This window comes from Odocoileus virginianus, chromosome 18 (genome assembly GCF_023699985.2).
Source record: "Odocoileus virginianus isolate 20LAN1187 ecotype Illinois chromosome 18, Ovbor_1.2, whole genome shotgun sequence".
NCBI lineage: Eukaryota > Metazoa > Chordata > Mammalia > Artiodactyla > Cervidae > Odocoileus > Odocoileus virginianus.
Window position 1 is genome coordinate 44,384,872 of NC_069691.1, and position 14,554 is coordinate 44,399,425.

A 14,554-nucleotide genomic window follows, 5' to 3' on the forward strand; every position below is an offset into this window, starting at 1 on the left:
TGATCCCCACACACTGCCCGGGTCCTGGGCTTGGGAGCTCCTGCCTCTCACTGGGTGATGAGGCCCGGTGGGTTCACAGACCTTGGGTGGTCTTCTTATGTGTGAATAGAACTCTGGATGAAAGCACATCCCCAAGTAAGAATTTAGTTGTGTTTGACTCTCTGTGACCCCATGGACTGTAGCCCACCTGGCTCCTCTGTCCATGGGATTCTCCAGGCAAGAATACTGGAGTGGGTTGCTATTTCCTACTCCAGGGGATCTTCCTGTCCCAGGGATTGAACCTGGATCTCCTACATTGCAGGCAGGTTTGTCACTGTCTGTGCTAACAGCTCTGGAAAAGTGAGTAAATTGACAGGTGGTTTTTCCTTTAGTGAATACAAAAGTAATTCTCTTATAAGCTGGGTCTTGATTATCATTCTTTTGCTTGAGACCCTTTCCTTAGGTTACCTAATAGGGCTTAAGACTTCATATGCCATCAAGTTCTTGGTCTAGACTATGTTTATCATCCTCTGGAAGCATTAAAGCAGCTTCGCATAAGCTGCCCATTCTACCCATTCCTGCTGAAAAATGATCAGATCTATCCAATTTTCGTCCACCCCCTTCCCATGCTCACTGGGTTTTCAGGAGAAAGAATGTGAGGGAAACTTGTTAGCAACATGTTTTCAGCTTTATTGAAATTCTTACAAAAGGTCTGATGTATTTTAGGCCTGGCCTAATTTCCTCTAGTCCCTGAAATACAGGATCATGGCTATTTCCACGTCCTTTTAAGTAGGAATGTAAACTAGTAGACTTTGCTTTTAAAGTTCAAACACACATCACTATGGTTTTTCACTGATGTAAAGCAAAACTTATGTTTTCCCAAATGAAAAGACCAAGTAAGAAAGTTACATGCGTCTTCGTTGGTGGGATAACTGGATTCTTTGTCAGAACACACTTGCGGATTTCACTCAATGTGACATTCTTCCACATTGAGTATTTTCTTTTTTTTTTTAATGCAAACTTTGCGATGTACTGAGCTATGTAGTAAAGAGTGCCATGTTCATATATGCATACATATATTGGCTCTGGGAAAAGATGCATGAGTACATGCATGTTATGTAAACATAGCAGATAATAAGCATATTATAAGCAAAGAACAACCAATAGCATGTATTGGTTTCGTTGTCAGCCAGGAGCTTTGCTGGCCTTATCCCCAGAGGGTCCCAGTTATCGCTTTCCCCAGGCAGGCGATGCTCACCAGGTAGGAAAGGTGATTGTGTATCTGAGGCGTGTCTGAGTCGGTGGGCCTATGCTCACTTGCTTACATGAAGCTCCCCAGGCCTAAAACACAGAAATGCCCAGCATGACCTCCTCCTCGTGTCAAAAGCAGACTCTGATCTCCCCATCATTAGCAAAGGGGTGCAGACTGAGGGCTTCCAGAGGCCCGCAGTCTCTTCTTCCCCTAGATGTAGTAGGGAATCCTCATTTCCTTCCAGTCTTATAGGCTCCATCAGGACATGTGTTCTCTTGACCACAGGATGACACCCAAAGTGCCCTGGAAGGTTCTGTACCATCACCTCCAGACAGCTCTGAGACACAGACAATGTGGCTTTAGCCCTCATTGCCAGATGACTGAGGGTTGGCCTTGGTTTAACCCAGATAGCTCCTGTGTCACCCCCCAAACCCATCCTCCTGTGTGGATGGCTGCTTGGAAGCCAGTCACATCCAACCTTGAACTTACACCCTATGGGATTTGGAGTATTTAATCCTTCAGTCACACCTGTGCTGCACCCCAGCTTCTTGCTTGAGTCTAAGCAAAGACACATGAGAGTTCAGGTCAAAACAATGGTCTCACTCTCCATCTGGCTGATAGGCTAGGTGAATGGGTCACTTGAGTGGTACCTGGAGGTCAAGTGGTACCCAAGCCAGCATGACTTGTAGGAGTGCTGCAAAGTGATATGTGAATTGAGCGCCCAAGATACTACGTAGCACACACGGCAGTCACTCAATAAATGTTCCTTTCACTTGCCTTCTCGGCATCCAGACTGGTTCCTGCAGGAGGCTGGCATCTCCCTCTCACTCCTAGAGCCGCCCCTCCTCTATGTCACTTTCCTGAACTAACAAACGCTGTGCAGAGGCAGAGTAAAGAGGGGAAGGTGAATCACTCAGTATCGTCTCTTGCTGGTCAAAACTCTTGGCCTGAGGTTTGGGAATGATCTGCAGAGTAAACGACCTGGGATGCCTCCTGCCCATCTTCATTGCTGCATTGGTTACCAGGATCCATCTGTAACTCACAGACCACAGAGAACATGGACAGGTAGCCCTGATGGCATGGTGTTTAGAAGACTCTGGAAAAAGGCAATCCAGTCAACCAGGGCTCCACACAGGAACCGTGGTGGAAGGGAGAGACAGGCAGTGGATCCCAGAGTTGTGCTTTGGAATAGATGTCCAAGAGGAGGAGGGCGACAGGTCACCGTGGTCCTGGGATGGGAAATTACAGGGGTCTGGGGGTGCTGGGCTGGGCGTGGAGGGCAGAGGCACGGTCAGGGGAGCCCGGAGCATTGCCCCCACCCCAGGGATGCAGGAAGGAGGCTGGGCAGCTGGACCCGGACCTCGGGCTGTGCCCACTGTTAGTGTCTCTTGCACGTCACACCAGCATCCTCAGCGTGCCCGCAGTTTGTCACCCCCCACTTGGAGAAGCTGCAGCGGAAGATGCTTTCCTCGGTACCCTTGCAGGCGACATCGTCCATCCAAATTCTCCCTGTGCCTGTGGAGACAAGTGGACACGGTGTCTTAGCAGAGATGCAGGGGCACAGGACAGATGGGCGCTGTCTGTCCCGAATCCTGTCTCAATTCTCCAATCGAGTGGACCCCCTGCCTTCACCACGCCACCGAGACCAACACATCTTCTCTAGGCACAGTTTCTTGAAAGCAGAATCAAAATAATTGACAGTGAGGATGGTTTCCCTGGTGGCTCAGTGGTAAAGAACCCACCTGCCAATGCAGGAGATGTAAGAGTCGTGGGTTAAATCCCTGGGTGGGGAAGATTCCCTGGAGCAGGAAATAGTGACCCACCCCAGTAGTCTTGCCTGAAGAATCCCATGGATAGAGTCGTCTGGTGGGCTACAGTCCATGGGGTCACAAAGAGTCAGACACGAATTAGCAACTAAACAATAACCAGGATGGTATTTACTGAGCAGCTCTGATGTGTCAGGCCTCTTAGACATATGATCTTCGTCCATTCCCACCACAGTGCTGTGAGATGGGCATGAATAACCCTTTTTCTAGATGAGAAAACTGAGGTTCAGAAAGCAACCAGTGCAAGGTTGCTCAGCTTGTAAGTGGAAGAATCTGAACTCAAGCCCAAGTCTTGCTGCCTCTCAGGCCCACACTTTATACAAGATGCTTAATAGCTTTTGAGATTTTGACCATGCCACATAACCTGTGGGCTTTAAGTTCCCTGACCGGGGATCAAACCTGTGCCCCCTGCAGTGGAAGCACAGTCTTAGCCACTAGACCACCAGCAAAGTCCCTGCTATTGAGATGTACCTTGCAGCCTTTGCTGCTGAATATTCAGACAAGACATAATCAGAGGGACAATGTCAAATAGATCTAACTTGGACAGATCCAGCGCCCCAGAACCAAATATCTCAGTGTCAACATCACCTCCAGTCTTCTGAAATTTAAAGCTGATGGTCTCACACAATGAGCTCCAAACAGTGGTCCTTGGAATGACGGCAGATCTCAGAAATTAACATTATCACCAGACATATGTTATGACAGGCGGAAGCATCTGTAACCATAAGCAACTAGCTCAGTTCCCAAAATACAAGGTCCCTAAGACAATCCAGCTGAGTTTTGCCCATCTGTTCACCCTGCCCTATTCACTCGGCTCTTAGAGGAGGACCAACCTGATGGTCTGAGGGTGCCCATGCAGGGAGCCTTTAGTTGGTTTTCCCAGGATTGTACCAAGTCTTCCAAGAGACATACACTTGGCATTGAGGACTTCAATGAATGTTAAGGGAATAGGGCAGCTGCGTGAGGCTTCAAGGGAATGGAGAGGGCTTGTCTGGGGTCAGAGGGGTCAGTGGAGAGGGGAGAAGTCACCTGGAGCCCCCACTGACTGATGAACTGGCAGGGCCATCAACCATGTTCTGGTGGGTTCTTGGGGCTGATGGTCAAGCCAGGTCTTTAAGTGTGGGAGCTCACTCGGGAGCCCTCTGGAGTGCTGCCTGAGCTTCAGGGCTCCCATCGCCCATGGAGTCAGTAGTGTAGAGCTTCGCTACTCAAAGTGCGATCCTAGATCAGCAGCATCAGAGTTTGTTAAAAACACACAACCTCACGCCCTGCCCAGGACCTACTGAACCAGAATCTACATTTGAACCAAGTGGTCCTGCATTGAAGTTTCAGAAGCACTGGTACAGCAGAAATAGGGCTTTACAACAAGTAGGACAAATCTCAAGTCTCAGCCCATCCAGGAGGACCATTTCAGTTGTAAAAGCGGGAGGGGATTCCCAGGATGTGAGACTTTCGGTGCTGAAACTAAGTAAACTGAGAACCTACTGGGTAAACTTACTTGTTATGTTCAAGACCTGGTACCAGAAATCATGGGGCTGAAGGTCAGAAACTGCGTTCCAACATTACCATGTCAATCTGGGCAAGTTAAACAAGGTAATTGTTGTTGTTTAGTCACTGTGTAGTATCCATCTCTTTGCAACCTCATGGACTGTAACCCACCAGGCTCCTCTGTTCATAGGATTGCCCAGGCAAGAATACTAGGTTGCCATTTCCTTCTCCAGGGGATCTTCCTGACCGAGGGATTGAACCCCAGTCTCTTGCCTTGGCAGGCAGATTCTTCACTGCCGAACCACAAAAGCAGCCCAAATGAAGTAATAGTTCCTGTATTTTAAAGGGCTTTGAAATGCACCAAAACCCTACATGAAAGGCAGCTCAGGGATCCTAGCACCTGATCCTACACCCTGCCTCCTTGTCCAGTCTCTCAGCAGCCAGACAACCTCTCCTTTTAGAGGAATTGTCGAGTATTGTTGTTGTTTAGTTGTTAAATCATGTCCGACTCTTTGAGAATTAAGATCCTCAAACCTGTCACTCACCCTTGCACGGGAAATCCCTTCACAAAGAACATCCAGGGAACACCTAAACCATTTTGCTGCCCAGTAAGAAGCTCCAATATTTTGGCCACCGATACAGAGAGCCAACTCATTGGAAAAGACTCTGATGCAGGGAAAGATTGGGGGCCAGAGGAGAAGGGGGCAGCTGAGGATGAGGTTGTTAGATAGCATCACTGACTCCATGGACATGAGTTTGAGCAAGCTCTGGAAGATAGTGAAGGACAGGGAAGCGTGGCGTGCTGCAGTCCACGGGGTGACAAAGAGTCAGGCATGACTGAGCGACTGGACAACAACAAATTGATGCAAGGACTTAGTGGCCTGGACATATTTTTGTTATGCTGAGATATTCAGCATGAATATCCCCTAGCAGTAAACTAGGGGAAAGAGCTGGGAGGAGAGATCTCCTGCTGTCTTTTTAAATGTTATTTGTTCATCACAACCTCTTCCCCAGCCGGATACAGTGTGCCTCTTACACAATAAGCCCTTTGAGGCTGAGCAAAAATTCTCAGATTAAATGTCTCCTGGAAAACACATCAGTTTACAAATTACCCAGGAAAAGGTTGCAGACCCAAGAGCTCCGTGGGATTAGTCACACCCAAAACAAATAAAGCAGCAAATGAAGGAGACTGAAAATACAAAACAGGCCCAAGGTTACCAGTCCTAATGCATACACAGGATCACGAAACTCCAAACTCTAGTTGGGCTTTGGCTAGGGAGTTCTAGCTAGTATTCAGTCATGGAAGAGCCAATAAAATGAGGACAGGGTGTTAAATCAGCAATACTCACATCTGCAGTTATTGGGATATCACTAAAGGGGCCAATGAACTCGCAGATCATCTCTGCTCCCTGCCGTGTCAGAGAGGCTAGACCTCTCATGAATCCAGACACCAATCACTGTGTCAGCTGACATCCATGAGAGCTGACACTTGACACTAATTGTGTGGCCTGAGCACCAGGTCAGTATCACCTGGGAGTTCATCAGCAATGCAGGGTCTTAGACCCACCAGAACCTGAACCTGGGTTTGACTCCTGTGTCAGGAAGGTCCCCTGGAGGAGGGCCCAATAACCCACTTCAGTATTCTCGCCTGGAGAATCCCATGGACAGAAGAGCCTGGTGGGCTACAGTCCATAGGGTTGCAGAGAGTCGGACACGACTGAAGCAACTAACAGACTGTATCCTAACAGGGTCTCCACCAGTCAACATGCCTCCAAGTCTGAGAGCCCTGCTCTAGTTAGGTCTGCTCCTCCATGCTGGTTCTCTCTGTGAGCTCCATAACAAGCCCCATTGGGAAGCAGGAAGAGGGTTCTCTATTCCCCCACTTTAGAATCAGAAAACTGGAGCTACATGGTGAGGTTTTATCTTATGGAGGCAAAACTGGGACCAGAGGCCAGGTCTTCCGACACTTGGAGCCTAAGGGGCTGTTGGAATCTGAGGGGATGGTTGGGATGAGTAAGCAGAGATATTATTTTATTCTCGTCATTCATTCCTTCAATAAATATTTAGGCATCTACTCCATGCTCAGCACTGTTCTGGGTGTTTGGGCTACATTAGTGAACAGAAAATGATTTTTAAAAAACCCACTGCTGGTAAGAATATATATTGGTGGAGAATAGTATGGAGGTTTCTCAAAAAACTAAAAATAGAATTACCAGATGATTCAGCAATCCCACTTCCAGGTACATAGCCACCAGAAACAAAAACTAATTCAAGAAAATACATGCACCCCAATGTCCATAGCAGCATTATGATTATACAGTTGCCAAGACAGGAGAGCAACCAAAGAGTTCCTCAACAGAGGAGTGGATAAAGAAGATGTGGTATATATTATATATACAATGGGATACTACTCAGCCACAGAAAAGAACACAACTTTGCTATCTGCAGCAACATGAATGAACCTGGAGGGGCATCACTCTAAGCAAAATAAGTCAGAAAAGTCAAATACTTTATGATATCATTTGTAGGAGGAATGTAAGATAACACAACAAACTAATGACTCTACCAAAAAACGCATATGTACAGAAAACAAATTAGTGGGTACCAGTGAAGGGGAAGGGGCAACACATGGATGGGGAACGGGGAGGCACAAACAACTGGATGTAAGACAGGCTACAAAGATGTACTGTACAACATGGGGACTATAGCCAATAATTTGTTATTACTGTAAAGGGAAAGTGACCTTTAAAAATGGTACAAAAACAAAACAAGAAAAAGCAAAAATCTCTGCTTCATGGAGCTAACATTGGAGCTACTGCATGTTTACTTAGAGTGATATTAATAGAAGGAATGAGTTACCCTGAGTCCTGAGGGCTGCCATCAGAGCACCACAGGAAGGCAGGACCGCTATCAGACAGATGTTTAAGAGAAAGGAAAACTGAGGCCCCAGAAAGGCTAGCAGACCTGTTCCACAGCTATGACGGGAGGAGGAGATAGTGACCTCTGATGCCCAGCCAGTCTAGTCTCTGATCCTGACAGAAGCACATACACAGGGCACTTCATGGATCACCAAGTTAAGAGGTGGCACACCAAATTCGGCCCACTTCTTGCTTTTGTAAATAAAGTTTTATTGGAACACAGCACCCCCCATCTAATTACACAAGTCTACCTTGTAGACTGCAGCTACTTTCGTCTGTAGTTACTTTTGTGCGACAACTGCAGAGTTGAATAGTTGTGAGACAGACCATCTAGCCCAGAAAGCCTAAAATATTTACTTCTGGCTATCCCTTTAACATTTGCTGACCCTTGCACTAAGCCACCTCCCAGTATTTAAATTTGATCTTAAGAAAAAAAAAAAGCAAAAATGCTAATAATAATCAGAATGGACACTCTCAATCCATCCATCCACCTACACCTACAAATCCATCTGCATTTGTACCCACCCTCACCTTTGTCTGTCTACATGTTTCACAGATTTTCTCAGTGGGTCCAGGACCAGTTCCCTGGGTGCTGCCCTGGTCTCACCCCCTCCATCTCTTTCTGGACCCTGTTCCAGCCATCACCTCCATCTTCTCCAACTGCACTCCCTCCCTCTCCAACAGCTCTTGGACCAATTTAAAATTTTTAAAAAAATCATCTTCAAGTCTTTCTCATTTGGGTCTTCCTTGTTTTTTTCCCAGGGACACTGATCATTTAATTATTGAGGCCTGGCCAGGAAAACTTTTATGGTGCCAAACCACCAAGAGCATGCCAGGCTCAGCAGTTTCTTGTATGGCTCGGGGAGGATGCAGATTATGCAGGCATACCAGTTTCTTCCTTCTTTCCTCGCACCCTCCTCCCATTCCTCTTTCCTCCCTCCCATTTTCAGTTCAGTTCAGTTGCTCAGTTGTATCTGACTCTTTGCGACCCCATGGACTGCAGCACGTCAGGCCACCCTGTCCATCACCAACTCCCAGAGTTTGCTCAAACTGATGTCCATCGAATCAGTGATGCCATCCAACCATCTTATCCTCTCTTGTCAACCCTTCTCTTCCTGCCTTCAATCTTTCCCAGCATCTGGGTCTTTCTAATGAGTCAGTTCTTCACATCAGGTGGTCAAAGTTTTGGAGTCACTTTATCCAGTACCTATCACGTCCCAATGAGCCAGCTCATTGGAAAAGACTCTGACTGGGAAAGATTGAAGGCAGGAGAAGAAGGGGATGACAGAGGATGAGATGGCTGGATGGCATCACCGGCTCAGTGGACATGTGTTTGAGCAAACTCCAGGAGACAGGGAAGGACAGGGAAGCCTGGCGTGCTGTCCTTGGGGTTGCAGAGTCAGACGCGACTTAGCGGTTGAACAACAGCAAATAAACTAAAGAGGAATGAGCTAGGTGGAGAGGAGGGAAAGGCATTGCAAACCTGAGGAAGAGCCGGTGATAGGACATGGAGATCGAAAACGGCTGTATGAGCTCAGAGCCCACATATGGATGCATGCGGCTGAACGGTGCTCCGCTGAGGAGTGAGGCACTTTAGGACAGACCTTGCTGCTCTCAGCTAAGGAAGCCGGACTTGATCCTGAGAGCAGTAAAGACCCGCCGAGCGTTGGGCAGTGACAAGCAGGAGGCCGTTTTAGAAAGAGCCCCGGGAGCCAGGAAGAGGAAGGCCTAGGGGAGCAGGCGGTGAGCAGTGCAGGAAGAAGCTCCTGGAGGGTGCCCCGCCTCCTCCCAACAAGCAGCAAATGACTGTGCACCCCCGGGGCCTGCGCTGTGCTAACTGCTTGCCATACACAATCTCATTTTTCATTTGCCATCCTCCTGCAAAAGTGGAAGGGCTGAAGCCTGGGGAGGTTAGGGACTTTGCTCCAGGTCAGCAACCAGTTAAGTGGCAGACGTGGAATGCTAGCTAGGCTCTGTCCTAGAGGCTGAGCTCTGAGCCACTGCTCTACCCAGCCTGAGCTCCTAAGGCAAGAACAGTGAGAACTAAGAGGAGGGGATGGAGTCAAGGGCCCAAGAGGTCGCACTGGTAGAATCTGCAGGACCCAGGGACTCAGCAGAGAAGGAACGGGGGAGTGGGTGAGGGGAAGGGGAGGGACAGGTCTGCAGTCCTGCCTGGAAGGATAGAAAGCACATCCATAAGAGAAACAGAGATGATGGATGGCAGGGCTGGAGCTGGGGGCCTGGGAGACTCCATGAGGCTGAGGGTGAGCCGACTGGGGTCGGGAGTCTGGGTACCTGCTTGAAGGGAATCTGTGGTCAGAGGGGCGTCTGGACCTGAGGCGCAGCCTGCCCTCTGCCAGGAGAGGTGGGCATCCCCCACCCTGCCCCATAGTTGGCAGGGCAGGCGAGCCCTTCCCATGCCGTTTAGAATCTGTGAACATGTCCACCTCCCCCTAAAGTGAACATGCTGAGGTCAGAGACTATGCTGAGCCTAGTGCCTGCCCAGAGAAGGAGCTGGAAGCCGCTCTGGGGAGAAGGAAGTGCAGCCGGGACAGGAGGCGCCCACCTCCCCCTGTGGACCTGTGAGTAACACCGGGCTGGCCCGCCTGCCCAGGTCTCAAAGACCACGTGACCGAAGCTACCGGACAGCGATGGGGAGGTCAGGCCACGGTTCACTTTCTGGGCTTCCCTGGTGGCTCAGACAGGGGAGAGTCTGCCTGCAATGCGGGAGACCCAGGTTCGAACCCTGGGTCGGGAAGATCCCCTGGAGAAGGAAATGGCAACCCACTCCAGTACTCTTGCCTGGAAAATCACATGGACAGAGGAGTCTGGCAGGCTACAGTCCATGGGGTTGCAAAGAGTCAGGCACAACTGAGCCACTTCATATTCATATTTAATGGTGCAAATCTGATGCAAATGTAGAATCGAGTCTGGCTTCCCACTGCCTGATTTAAAGACTCCAGTGGCATTAATATACAATATTTTTATATATGTGGAATCTAGAAAAATTGTATAGATGATCCTATTGAAAGCAGAAATAAAGATACAGATGTAATGAACAAACGTATGAATACCAAGGAGGAAAGAGGAGTGGGTGGGAGGAATTGGGAGATTATGATTGACATATATAAGGGCTTCCCATGTGGCACTAGTGGTAAAGAACCTGCCTGCCAATGCAGGAGATGTAAGACACGTGGGTTCAATCCCTGGATCGGGAAGATGCCCTGGAGGAGGGCATGGCAATCTGCTGTAGTGTTCTTGCCTGAAGAATCCCATGAACAGAGATTGTCCTGGACTGGCGGGCTACAGTCCATAGGTCTCAGAAAGTTGGACAAGACTGAAGTGACTTAGCATGAGTGACGTATATACACTATTGATACTATACATAAAATAGGTAACTAATGAGAACCTACTCTATAGCACAGGGAACTCTACTCAATGCTCTGTCCTGACCTAAATGGGAAAGAAATCCAGAAAAGAGGGGATGTATGCATATGTATATGTATACCTGATTCATGTGTATACCTGATTCATTCTGCTGAATGGTAGAAATTGACACAACATTGTAAAGCCACTACACTCTGGCAAAAATTAATTTAAAAAAGGCTTGAGTGGCAATTGTAGGGGTTTCCCCTCAGGCCATATGATACAAACATCAAGGAAGGATCTCCTGCATTGCAGACAGATTCCTTACAGTCTGAGCAATTAGGGAAACCCAATATGTTCCAGTGTCTCCTAGTTTATATTTTATTGGAACTTGAATTTGTATCCGACTTTTGTGTGAAAACTGTATAAATGTTAATTATGTTGAATTGGTTTCACAGTGCTTTTCAGAGCTATTCTATCCTTCTACTTCTCTGTATATTCGTTCTATTCATTTTTGAGAGTTTGATATTGAAACTCCAATTAAAAGTCTTAATTTATCTACTTTAAAAAATAAAGTAGAACTATATGTAACCTGGTTCTGTATTTAAAAAAAATTTTTTTTTAAATCAAGGGAGGATGAAAGAGTTTTAGGTTAACCCTGCTTATGACAATCAAATGACCTAGTGTGGCTTTTCTAAAAGATTGTATCACTTTTCCCCCTAAAATATTTTGCTTCCATATATTAGGGAGATGTCCTCATCAGAGCCGAAAATGGAAAAGTAAGGACTGATTCCCCATTTCTGTTTGTCCTGCAGACAAAGATGGCAGCTTTCCTTGCAGAAAACAGGCTGAGACCCACTGCACAGCTTCAGGTGGGAGGGAAGCACTCGTCCCTGGTGGGCTGTCCTCTGTGGAGCTGGACCCTTTGAACTCCCTGCTCACTGGGCCTTTCAGTCCAGAGGCTAAGACACTGGGGTCAATCGGCTGCTCCCCACCAGCTGTCACAACAGATTTCACAAGAGTGCTTCAGTGAGCGCAATTGTCTTCATGGGCTCAGACTGGGCAGCTTGTAAACAAGAGATGTTTATTTCTCACAGTTCCAGGGGATGCAAGTCCGAGATCAGAGTGCCTGTGTGCTCAGATGCTGGGGTTCTAGGGAGAGCCCCCTTCCGACTGGGAGGCTCCTGTGTGTCCCCACGGAAGCGGGCAGAGCACCCTTAGGTTCTTTTACTAAGGTCCCATTATGAGAGCTCAACTTGTGACCTGGACACCCCCTCACAGGCTCCACCTCCTAACACCATCATACTGCAGGATCAGGATTTCGACATATGAATATGTTATTGTTCAGTCGCTTAGTCGTGTCTGACTCTTTGCAGCACCATGGACTGTAGCCCACCAGGGTCCTCTGTCCACAGGATTCTCCAGGCAAGAATACTGGAGTGGGCTGCCATTTCATTCTCCAGGGAATCTTTCGACCCAGGGATGGAACCCGTGTCTCCTGCATTGCTGGCGGATTCTTTGCCACTGAGCCACCAGAGAAGCCCATATGGATTTGGCCGGGGAGGGATGGGGTAGGAGGGACACAAACATTCAGTCCACAACAGGGGAGGCCAGCAGGAGACAAAAACAGAAAGGAAGTCCAATTCGAGGGAAGGAAGGAATGTTCTAATGTTCAGAACTGTCTGAAGATGGATGGCTGGAGGCTGCGAGCCCCCCGAGGTGGGAAGGACCCAGGTGGAGGCCGGGTGACACTCGGCAGGACTGCCATCGAGGGGACCCCGGATGGGAGGGCAGGCCTAGGACTCCAGGCCCCTCGCCCCTCGTTCTCCACTGGTGGGTGCCCTACCTTGTCCGAACTGAGCGGTGCGGTGCACGTCCTCAGCGCCGGGGAAACCCAGCATGCGGCACACCACGTCCCCGTCCTTCTTGTCCCAGCCATCGTCACACACAGTGCCCCAGCGCCGCTCATGGTACACCTCCACGCGGCCCTGGTGCGGACCCGAGCCGTTCACCAGCCGCACCATCACTGCCTCCACGCCACCTGCCGGGAGCAACGCAGGGTCACGGTCACTCCCCTGAGCCTGGACACAGCCGTGCCCGCCCCCCCGGAGCCCTCCCCGGCTCCTCACCCCTACTTGGATAGGGAGGGGGGCTGGGGCTCCAGTGAAGGCCAAGCAGGCAGCCAGCAGAAACCGTGGTGTCACCCCTGCCTGTTATTATCACCTCTGCCCTTCTCTCCACCTTTTTTAATACTTCTGTTTTTCCAGAGTAGTTTTAGGTTCATAGCAAAATTGAAAAGCAGGAACAGTGCTGGCTTTGGCAGTGCATGTGCTAAAATTGGAATGATACAGGGAAGATTAGCAAGGATGACATGTGAATTCATGAAGCATTCCATAATTTTTTTTTTTTTTTTTTTACAGCTGCAACAGAAATCTGATACAAATTTCAGCATGGAGTGCATAAATTCCTGCTAATTACTGATCATTCTTTAATCACTTTATTGAAGATCTAGGTCAAATCCACATTTAGTAATTATAGCACTAAATAAAAGTGTGAGAACTGGCTTTTCCCTTCACAGTTGGTGACGCTAGATATCCTATGAAATGAAAAAAGGAAAAACTGAAAAAAAAAAAAAAAAAAAAAGAAGGCATAGACTCCCTCCCCCACTCCCAACAGGGATAGCTTCTCCCCACCATCAACACCTGCCTCCAGAATGGTGCATTTGTTACTACACTTGATCTTAGCCAAAAGGCCGGGAAGTGATTGCATTTGTTATAATCTATGAACACACAGAGACATGTCGTAACCACCCCGAGTCAAGAGTTTACACCAGGGTTCACTCTCGGTATTGTCCGTTCTATGGTCTGGACAAATGTATAATGATATGTATTCACCAACATAGTATCCTAAAGAATGGTTTCACTACCCAAAAAATCCTCTGTGCTCCATCCCTTCATCCCAACCCCCACCCCTTAGCCCCTGGCAAACACTGATCTTTTTCCTGTCTCCATAGCTTTGCCTTTCCCATAATGCCATATAGTTGGGATCATACAGTATGTAGCCTTTTCAGACTGGCTTCTTTCATGTAGTAATATGCATTTAAGGCTTCTCTTTCCATGGCTGGATAGCTCGTTTCTTTCTAGCACCGAATAATGTTCCATTGTCTGGATGTACTACGGTTTAACTATCCATTCACCCAATGAAGGCATCTTGGAAGGAATTATGAATAAAGCTGCTACAGACATTCGTGTGCAGGTTTCTGAAAAGACATAAGTTTTCAATTCATTTGGGTAAATACCAATAAGCAGGATTGCTGGGGTCTTCCTGGTGGCTCAGCTGGTAAAGAATCCGCCTGCCAATGCAAGAGATGAAAGAGATGATGGGTTCGATCCCTGGGTCAGGAAGATGCTCTGGAGAAGGGAATGGCAATCCACTCCAGTATTCTTGCCTGGAAAGTCCCACGGACAGAGGAGCCTGGCGAGCTATAGCTCATACAGGTCACCAAGAGTCAGACACAGCTGAGCCACTGAGCACCTCGTGCATCAGTCATCCCTGACTATTCTTCGCACGTGAGTTTATAACCTCCAGCCAGGTTATCAGAAGAGGCTGAGGATGAGCATGAGAGCAGAGACTCCTCTAGATGGAAAACAATGAGCGCAGCAGGACTCAGAGGCCAGGTCTGAGACGGAGACGCCACCCGGGAGCCTTCGTGACAAGCCAACCTG

The 14,554-nt window shown here is 48.3% G+C and overlaps 1 protein-coding gene and 1 pseudogene across 1 annotated transcript in view; one reads left to right on the forward strand and one right to left on the reverse strand.

Moving 5' to 3' along the window:
- Positions 1 to 645: 645 nt before the first annotated feature.
- Positions 646 to 14,554, reverse strand: part of SCARA5 (scavenger receptor class A member 5) — a 130,134-nt gene continuing 116,225 nt past the window's right edge. The window contains exons 8-9 of the mRNA XM_020877900.2: positions 12,676 to 12,870; positions 646 to 2,746 (exon numbers count right to left, since the gene is read on the reverse strand). Coding sequence (XP_020733559.2) covers positions 2,610 to 2,746; positions 12,676 to 12,870 — 332 coding nt within the window. The 3' untranslated portion in view covers positions 646 to 2,609. The remainder of the gene's footprint in view (positions 2,747 to 12,675; positions 12,871 to 14,554) is intronic.
- On the forward strand, positions 13,137 to 13,230 carry LOC139039568 (U6 spliceosomal RNA; annotated as a pseudogene).